The sequence below is a fragment of the Xenia sp. Carnegie-2017 genome, unplaced genomic scaffold (assembly GCF_021976095.1).
Source record: "Xenia sp. Carnegie-2017 unplaced genomic scaffold, XeniaSp_v1 HiC_scaffold_22, whole genome shotgun sequence".
NCBI classification, from domain to species: domain Eukaryota; kingdom Metazoa; phylum Cnidaria; class Anthozoa; order Malacalcyonacea; family Xeniidae; genus Xenia; species Xenia sp. Carnegie-2017.
In genome coordinates this window covers 8777266-8787514 of record NW_025813485.1, presented here as the reverse complement: position 1 = coordinate 8787514, position 10249 = coordinate 8777266, and the positions used below count along the sequence as shown (strand labels likewise).

The window sequence follows — 10249 nt, the reverse complement described above, 5'->3', positions numbered from 1 at the left end:
ATTTCGCAAGTTTGTGCCAAAGTTACTAAAAATGTCCGAATGCATGTTTAAGCCTTTTATTGTCCCCATAACCGAATTTAATTATATTGTGTTACAGCCTGCTTGAAAGCTTAATTAAACAAGATATTTGTAAGATTGTCCCGTTTTTTAACATTTAACATTCCACACGTTGTTATTTCCTTTTATGATGTTAACTACGTTGCTTTCACGTACGCACGGCCTATTCCGTTCCATATTTCCTCAGTTTTTATCTCTCTCAAGCAAATAATCATCTCTCTCAAGTCCAATCTTTTTTGTATTTTTTGAATTGCATGAACGCACAAACTCTATGTTCTATTTAAATAAGTAGAATAAAAACTCTTTATTTTCACAGAATGAAGACAGGTTTCGCCCGTTTTAAGCCATAACCATTAGTAGCAATTTTTTCATACTATGTATTCAATCTACGAAATGCTACGATGGAAATTTGCTTTAGATTGACGATGACCTGGATAATACTGAATTAAAAGTCACAAATTTAACTTGTCCAGATGTTTTAAGTACCTGCCGACGTAATTTTAATGGTTCCTTTTATGCATAAATTACACAAATGATGATAAATGTAAACAGCGAATCCAATATATTGCGTGTAAGTCACACCATGAGGCAAGAACATTTCTACTATAAATGAATAAGAGTAAACATCGGGATGGGAGCGTCAAAGAACATTTTGCTTCTCATCTTGACTCTATGTTGCTGTAACTGTAAAAGTTTGTCAGTTCTTCAAAATTCGGTAAGTGACAGGTGATTACGTTTGGCAATTGAACAAGTTGGTCGTATATTCGTTTTTTTAATGTGTGTAAATTGTAGAAAGACAAATTAAATTAGAACAAAAGTGTAGAAGTGTTGCATTCGCGTGAATATAAGAAGTGATGAAGAAAATGAGTCGTATTTTCAAACATAAAGATAAAATTCATGATTAATTGTATAATGATTTGATTTAAAGTACATAGACAATTGTTCTTTAAACGCATGCGATCGATGGTAATGAATGATGCGATGAAAATAGAGTTTCGTGCCGATTTTGCACAGTTTACAAAGCAATGATTATATAAATTAGCCCTCTAATCATCTTTGTGTACAATGCGTACAGTTAATTTTCTCAAAGCAATAATAGGCAGTTGGACAAAGAATACATTTGTGTTTGCTGGGACCGAAAATTTTAGGTTTCTTTAATATATTTTGCAAGACGGTTGACTTTCGGCTTTTAACTGAAAGGTTTGTATAGTTGTTGAACTATCGATAGTTAATTACAACAACTATGAGAACACATGACGTTGTGCGGTTTGTTAATGACGTCAATTTCCTTCCTATCTATTTTTTTATAATAATAAATGCATTGCTCATGTCCGTTCTTCATTGACTTCAGTGAAACAGATGGCAAGTATAGGAATGATTTCTCTAAAAATACACGATTGCCTAAAGACTTGTTTTATTATTTGTGGTTAGGATCGGGAATCTCATAGCAAAATTATAAAGGTCCGAAGAATTCGTGAATTTGCTAAGTCACTCACCTGCGTAAATTTGAATAGCCAAAGCCAAGTAAAAGGAGAGAAACTATTATACGAAGAAGCTGCCGTTATATAGAAATGCTTAGTCTGCGAATTGAGTACATATGTACAATTTTTTGGTACAGTACAGACATGTGTGTTTTACATTTTACGTGGCCATGTAAAAATCATCATCCACTCCCTTTTGAAACTTGTAGCTCAAACTTGACCCTTTACGTATTTTTAATTCTGCAGCCGTCATGAATTTTTTTGTCATCAATCTTTGCCATTGGTTTTTTTGCATTGCGATATTATCTCTGGTGGACGAAAGTTCCAGACTGACCACAGTAACTCAGTCCCAATATTATCCAACAATCGTCTGATTCTGCTTCAACTGAAGAATATGGCGTGCCGATACACACAAAAATACTTTTTCTAAAGATGAAACTTCTATTTCAAATTTATTACTATGTTTAATATAAAATTATAGTACTTCTAAAAAGTTTAATACTTTATTGCTGCCTGCAGTACGCCAAATGTAATTTCCTGCAAAACTTCATGTTGTCGAATTTCGATGTAAGTTGTAAGATGGCGGAAGATATTGAAATCCTCGATCGTGAGAAAGTTGGAGTTAGTGATTTTATAAATATTCTGGAACATGGGAAAGATTTGTATCAAGAAATAAAGCGAAATATGTTTTTGCCTTCCTTTGTGGAGGCTGAACATCTTAATATGCAGACAGAACAATTTGTCACGACTATAGTTATTTCATTTGGCCATCTTCGCAATACTTTACTACAAGATGCAAATATGATTGAAACCATTGCTACTCTAATCAACATGTTTCAATGCCTTGTGCGTCGGTCAATGGATCGTTTTGAAACATCTGTATAAGATGACCTACAATATAATTGTCCTAACAACGTTTGCAGTGAAGGTCGAGGCCGTCCCCAGCTATTGATACCAAAAGAGCAATTAGAAGGATTGAGATCTCTTGGTTTTTCATGCAAATCTGTAGCAACTATGCTAGGTGTGTCAGAAAAGACAATAATGCGTCGGAGGGATGCCTACGGTATTCAATCCACCAGTAATAAATATATGGAAGTGTCTGATGATCAGTTTGATGATAATGTCACAGAATAGATAACATATCTATTCTGTGATATTGTCAAGGCTGCTTTATCTGCTTCACCTAATTCAGGTGAAAGAATGGTTTTGGGTTACATCAGAGCACAGAGATTTTTTGCACAGAGGTGGAGAGTGCGTCAGTAGATTTGGAGGATCGATCCTGATAACCGGATGGTGAGGTGCAGAAAAATAACAAAAAGAAGATTATACAATGTAACACCAAATTCTTTATGGTGAGTGAAATTCTTGCTGGAGCAAGACTTTCAGGAAGTTTATAATAATTTTTTTTCTTTCTAGGCATCTGGATGGCCAGCATAAACTAATAAGATGGCGAATTGTTATCCATGGTTGTGTAGATGGATACTCTTGTGCAGTTGTCTTTTTAAAAGCTTTGTGTAACAATAAAGCTTCCACTGTTCCTGATCTATTCCTTGATGCCACGACTAAGTTTCACTATCCGTGGATAGTGATTTAGAACTAGAACAGATTATGGAACAGAAAATATTGCTGTGGCCAGGCATATGCTTAATCGTTATGGTCTGTCTAGCAAACCTGTTCTTACAGGACAATCCGTTCGTAATCAGCGCATTGAGCATCTTTGGCATGATGTTAACACCTATGTTGTTTCAATATATAAGAACATCTTCTATTACATGGAATCTAATGAATTGTTAAATCTAGACAATGAATTTCATTTGATTGCTTTGCACTATATATTTTTTCCTCGTGTAAACAAGTCACTAAACATCTTTACAATGCAATGGAATAACCACCCATTGTCCAGTGAGCATGGACAATCACCTTTACAACTTTGGACCAGAGGATTTTACCAAAATGTGCTTTCAGATTACAGCACAGTCCAAGAAATGCTACATGAAAACTTAGTTGACTGTGAATATGGTGCTGATGACAATGGACCGATGCCTAAAATTCAAACTGCCAACTTTGTAGAGGTACCTAGATCTGTAATAGAGCTAGATGACCACGAGCTTCATGAAGTGACTCTAAGATTGAACCCATTGGATGATGATGACAATTATGGCATTTCATTGTATGAACAAGTGCAAAATGTGTTATCAGAAATATTCGACAGATGGCAGTAAATAGTTTTTTCTTTGCAACGATTGAATTATAACATAATAAGGTCAATCACTTCAGCCATATCAACACAAAACATAACTTATGATAGTAAAAAGTATGCAAATATTTAACTAATCCTGTTTGGTAACCAATTTAGCAAACATAACAAATCTTAGTTCCTTAACTTTTAACAAGAACAGTGCCAAAACAAGTCGAAATGTTTGAGTATCAAAGCAATGTCAAATTTTATAAAAACCGCATGAGTCAAATAAAGATCTTAGAAGAAGTTTCTGAAACATAGTTGGGTCTTCATGTCCTCTTGGTAGTGCAAGTGACATGGCACAAGTGGAAGAAGACCTAGTTTGCCCATCTTCTTGATCGTAAAATGTTATTGTTAAGGAATTTTCAAATCCAGTTGGTGGGATGAACTCTGAACCAGTCGTAAACTGTGACAAATGCTCAAAATGAACAATTATTGATTTTTCTTCAGTCTGGTAGAACATCTCATTGTCTAAAAAATAACACAAATTTTGGTGCAGAATTTCTTCATCAGAAGGTGCAGAAATAATGTATTGCGGCAACTGGGCAACTGATGATAATGAAGATTTAAAAACAATTGTGACATAAATAAAATACACACCTTCAATTTTTTTCAAAAAGATTTTCCAACAATATATTGTTTCATCGTCTTTTCTTCTGTTATTATGACCTTTTGGACTTCACTCAATTTCGTACATGGCTTTGAATGATTCTCTAGAAAATTTCTTTGGAATCTCTGTGAGCAAATGTTTGAATTCATTAGAATGTGTCTTGATTGTGTCCCAAAGTCCTCCGACATCATTTATTCCCATTTTAAATTGCTCAATTTCTGAAAACACTCTACATAATATAACATAAAACATAAAAGTAAATAATGAAACATGCATTCTTTGACATTTAATACCTATAACCTGTAAAATATGTGCTGCTTAACCAGCGACTTCATAATGATATCTGTTTGCTCAAAGCTAGCCAAGTATATTGATGGATATCCTTGGCTAGCTATACTGTCAGCATTTTCTTTGACAAATGAAATGAACTCTTCTTGTGTTTCCAATTGCTTCAGCTTAAGAATGTTTTAATGATTATCAGTTCTAGAAGTACTAAAGTGCATTGCTACTTGAAATGCAGGAATTTTAAGAGACAATATAAGACAACTTTACCTTTGAGAGCATAGCTGCTTTTTCATAATCTGGTATGAGTGAAACATCAAAGTCATTTACATCACATGGTGCTTCACACATTAAATCATACACAGTAGAATTAAGACATCCAAAGCCGGGGCCACCTTGCATCAATGAAATGCCAACCAAGCGACCTGCTAACCAATACTGCTTTCCTTCAAGAAGTTTCACATTGTGAGTAAAAATCAGATTACATCCATTGTATCCTTCAAAGAGACCTGAAGATTGAACAATTTCCTACCTGGCTAGTCTGAAAAAGGTACACTCTTATTGTAAAGGCATAAAAAATTATTCATTCTAATATAGTCACTGCAACACAATGTCACCCATCAACTTGTTGTACAACACCTTACTCAATAACTATTGAATGAAATAGAATGCATTATTTGACCTGAAAATTTCTCTCTGTGGCCCTCCAGCATCTATTGCATCTTCTCAACTGAACTGAATTATCAAATCTTCACAGCAATCAAACCTTTTTGATTTCATGGCAACAAATGCAGTTGCCAAAAGTTTGCTTCGCCTTACAATAATTTTATTTGATGAATCGCTTTTCATAAAAATGATGCTGTGCTGCTGTAACAGCTTCTTAACATCTATATTTAATGGCGTGCTTTCTCTAAAATGCATTAATTATCACTATATGATGAGAAAATAATGGTTAAAGCAAAGTTCAAAATATTAGCATCTTAAATAATTGATCGACTTACAATCAACTTACATGTTTTGACTTGCCTCCAAAGAAACTTGAAGTGTGTCTTCCTCTTCTTTGTCATTCACTATTTCCACATATTTGCCATATGGTCTACTCGTGCAATAATAATGCTGAAAATTACCCCTAAAATTTTACTATAATTTAGATGAAAATATGGCAAAAGCATCATTACATCATACTATGACTTCTCTCACTAAAAACATGACTTCAACTCAATAGCAACTACTTGAAAACAAAATTATAGAAACTGCTATAATAAATTACCCAGATGCTATGAAATGTGATTGAGCCAAAGATGTTGGTGCAGTTGAGCATTTTGAATCAATTTGCTCTTGTCTCCCATCATTATCTTCTTTGTCACAGTCTATGACTTCAATAGGTGGAGGCATAGATTGCTTAACATCTGACTTTATGTCATTTTTCATTTCAAATGTTGGTGACATTAAGAAATCATCACCACTTGAGTCTACACTTTTGTCAGCTATCCATCCTTTTAAACCAGCACCTGGTACTGCCACCAGTGTTCTAACATAAACTGGTCCCTGTTTGGAAATATGCTGCTAAAGTTTTCCCGTGAAAGGCCCATTATTTACTTTAACTATTTGATTGCCAATCGCTCGAACAAACTCAAAATTATTTTCATGAGTAGCTAACCTAGCAAGTTTCTCTTTAAAAATGCACGATATTTTGCTCTTGACGTCATCCTCCGACATTTCATCATCGACTGCCACGGCTGACTCAGCAACCATTTGCATAAAGGTACTCTCTAAAACGACCTCGGGGCACAGTCTCCACCTGGGGACCTGGTAGTAAAATAAAGTCCTTGAGCAGGTACTTCAACTTTACTTCAATTGGTTTTCTTTTTGTATGACTACATGATGAAGATGAAGAGGAGCCATATCGTTTTAAGCCTTTCTTTGGTACGTAGTTAGCTTTTGGATTATAGCCATAATTTAATTCACTTTGACGACTAGATGAAGCAGCACTTATGCTTGGAAATAAATTACCAAGAGCTTCCTCTGTTGATATTTTTGAATCTTCCTTCTTCATATTTTCTTCAACAGAAGGGTTTTCCTTTATGGCTTTAACCGCCTCGATTAGTTTGTCTATCAATTTGTCCGCCATCTTACAACTTACATCGAAATTCGACAACATGAAGTTTTACAAGAAATTACATGTGGCGTACTGCAGGCAGCAATAAAGTATTGAACTTTTCAGAAGTACTGCAATTTTATATCAAACATAGTAATAAATTTGAAATAGAAGTTTCATCTTTAGAAAAAGTATTTTTGTTTGTATCGGCGCGCCATATTGATGCATGCTTTTATACAAAAGACTCTTTTGAAAAGAGTGCGTGTTGAGCTGCACTCATTCAATTACTTGAAGTTCAACCGTGATTGTAAGAAGTCGTTTAGTTTAGTGGCGGTCCTTTGGAACGAGTGAATTTAGTGTGTTGCTAGATAAAAGATTGAAAATTGATTTGGATAGCATAATGGTCTACATGAGGTATCTGATCTTGCTAGCTCATTAATAGTTTTTAATGCAGTACTGGTCATAATAATGTGTAATAATTTAGTAAACTTTCTGATAAATTCTGCATGAACTGTTACAATTCACGTTGTATGATTTTCATTAGTTTTTCCTGATCCTTTTTTATGAAATTCAAAGTTTTCATAGTCTGTGGGAACCATAATCGTCAAGCTGATTATATTCGGGACTGTGTTTGCATGACGTTTGTTTATTGTGAAAAGATAATAAGTTATTACCATAATTTCTAATTAGCAGCAATTTTAAAAAACACTTGAGAAAAACGACGATTTTTTTGAGAGCAAACATGTTTCGACATTATCAGAATGCCATCTTCAGTGCAGAATGGTTAGTGTTAAGTAATATGATACGTGATATGAATAAATTAATTACAATGAATAGGATTATGATTCAGTTACTAAATATAAAATATTTACAAAAAAGGGAAAAAAAAATAAGTATTAAGAACTTATAACAAAAAATATTATTATAAAGTAAATATAGTGTTGTAGTGGTGAACTTGGATATTTAAATCGGGATTAGTTTTATTAATGTGTAGAGCTTCCTTGATTTTGAGTGAGAAAGTGGATTGATCAGTGTCGATGATTTTAAAACAGGAAGGTGAGAATTTGTTTTTACATGAAGGAGAGGCTTGAAGATGTTTGTAGATAGTGGAGTTTTGTCTGTGTGAGTATGTTCCTTTATCCTGGTAGATAATTGGCGAGAAGTTTCACCAATGTAGGGAATTACATCCCGCACATGAAAATTGATAAACTACCATAGATTTGGAAAGTTCGGGAAGTGGGTCTTTAAACGAAAATAAAGATTTTATTTTAAAGGTGTGAAAATAAGTTTAACGTCAATGTCAGTGCAGTAGCGTTTAATGATTTGTGTGAGTTTGCGTTGTGTGTGTCGTGAGTAATCACCTATGTAAGGTAGTTTGAAATAACGTTTATTGTCAGGTTGTTGTATATCGTTAGTGTTAGTTGTGGCGTTAGATGAGTCAGTGCTTATCTTGTTGTCCAAATAGTGCTGTATAGTGTTGTTGATGAATGAAAAGGAAAGAATTACGTTGGAGAGTGAATATTAGTTTCTTCAAATCACGTTGAAAGCCGATGTCTGTGTTGTTAAGTTTCCGTGCTCTGTCGGTCAGTGTTCGTATCAGTCCAATTTTGTAATTTAATGGTGTGAAACTAAAAGTTAGTCAGTAGTCCTGTATAAGTTGGTTTGTGGTACGTAGAGGTCATACAGTTTTCATGTGATTTAGTTAGTAAGATGTCAAGAAAGGGTAACTGATTGTCTTGTTCGGTTTAGTTACCCTTTCTTGACATCTTACTAACTAAATCACATGAAAACTGTATGACCTCTACGTACCACAAACCAACTTATACAGGACTACTGACTAACTTTTAGTTTCACACCATTAAATTACAAAATTGGACTGATACGAACACTGACCGACAGAGCACGGAAACTTAACAACACAGACATCGGCTTTCAACGTGATTTAAAGAAACCAATATTCACTCCAACGTAATTTTCCTTTTCATTTCATCAACAACACTATACAGCACTATTTGGACAACAAGATAAGCACTGACTCATCTAACGCCACAACTAACACTAACGATATACAACAACCTGACAATAAACGTTATTTCAAACTACCATAGGTGATTACGACACACACAACGCAAACTCACACAAATCATTAAACGCTACTGCACTGACATTGACGTTAAACTTATTTTCACACCTTTAAAATAAAATCTTTATTTTCGTTTAAAGACCCACTTCCCGAACTTTCCAAATCTATGGTAGTTTATCAATTTTCATGTGCGGGATGTAATTCCCGCTACATTGGTGAAACTTCTCAATTATCTACCAGGATAAAGGAACATACTCACACAGACAAAACTCCACTATCTACAAACATCTTCAAGCCTCTCCTTCATGTAAAACAAATTCTCACCTTCCTGTTTTAAAATCATCGACACTGATCAATACACTTTCTCACTCAAAATCAAGGAAGCTCTACACATTAATAAAACTAATCCCGATTTAAATATCCAAGTTCACCACTACAACACTATATTTACTTTATAATAATATTTTTGTTATAAGTTCTTAATACTTATTTTTTCCTTTTGTAAATATTTTATATTTAGTAACTGAATCATAATCCTATTCATTGTAATTAATTTATTCATATCACGTATCATATTACTTAACACTAACCATTCTGCACTGAAGATGGCATTCTGATAATGTCGAAACATGTTTGCTCTCAAAAAAATCGTCGTTTTTCTCAAGTGTTTGTTATAATAAGTTATGTTTAAAAAAAATGCATTTCCAAACGTAAAGCAAACCACACGCATTTTTATGGCAACAATTTTACGAGGGAAATATGTGAGGAAAATTATACGATATATCTTACCATTTTAGACAGTCAAAAACGAAACAGCTTTCGTCGATAGTGTAGCTATCGAAATAACTTTTAACAACAAGACGGCTTTGCCACATGACTCAATCAAGCTTGAATGCGATGTTGAGCCAAAATCAGCTGTTGAGAGTGTAGTTTGGTATAAAGAGGGAAAGATCGTTCACAACAGCAGACGAATGACACTCGACAAGAATTTGTTGGCTATCAATGAAACGTTGCAGAGTGACACTGGTTATTACACGTGTTCTGTTTATAGTACTTCCGGCAACCACAACATGACTGCTTTTTTGACAATTTTGGAGTCCGAGCAAGAAGACGATAACGGTAAGACAGGAAAAGACACAATGGTACATTCGCGTAGTTTGTAGTTGTACAAGGAGAAGAATTTGAAGGTTATAATTAAGACAAAACGCGCTCATAGCCACATCTGTAGTGGATTGCAGCCCTCATCAGTGAATTTCCCTATATGTTTTGCGTTGTGTATGTAAGTTGGACATAAATTTTGGTGCACGCACATAGCACGTAAGACATTGTGTTGTATTAAATTAAACAGTTTCTTTTGAATGTGGGTCCAAACACCTTGAATATTACATAATAGCTATTA

The 10249-nt window shown here is 34.3% G+C and overlaps 2 protein-coding genes across 8 annotated transcripts in view; one reads left to right on the top strand and one right to left on the bottom strand.

Moving 5' to 3' along the window:
- The first annotated feature begins 331 nt into the window (after window positions 1-331).
- Window positions 332-10249, top strand: part of LOC124447329 — a 30786-nt gene continuing 20868 nt past the window's right edge. For 2 of the 4 annotated variants that reach the window (XM_046998240.1, XM_046998238.1), the window contains exons 1-2: window positions 332-772; window positions 9648-9969. In XM_046998240.1, the coding sequence (XP_046854196.1) occupies window positions 689-772; window positions 9648-9969 (406 nt within the window). In that variant the 5' untranslated portion in view covers window positions 332-688. Of the gene's footprint in view, window positions 773-6479; window positions 6596-6901; window positions 7182-9647; window positions 9970-10249 lie in introns of those variants that run through there. The other 2 variants (XM_046998239.1, XM_046998241.1) reach the window with 2 other exon arrangements.
- Window positions 3752-6482, bottom strand: LOC124447331. Of its 4 annotated transcripts, XR_006948692.1 has the most exons (6): window positions 6330-6482; window positions 5940-6217; window positions 4940-5798; window positions 4688-4842; window positions 4378-4616; window positions 3752-4248 (listed from the first exon to the last, which is right to left on the bottom strand). XR_006948692.1 is itself a non-coding variant. In XM_046998243.1 (3 exons), exons 1-3 carry the CDS (start codon window positions 6116-6118, stop codon window positions 5396-5398), a joined length of 480 nt encoding a protein of 159 aa, XP_046854199.1. In that variant the 5' UTR covers window positions 6119-6482; the 3' UTR covers window positions 4877-5395. The 4 variants fall into 4 exon arrangements, 1 of the variants encoding a protein (XP_046854199.1); XR_006948690.1 differs by having other exon boundaries at window positions 5940-6482; XR_006948691.1 differs by lacking the exon at window positions 4688-4842 and having other exon boundaries at window positions 5940-6482.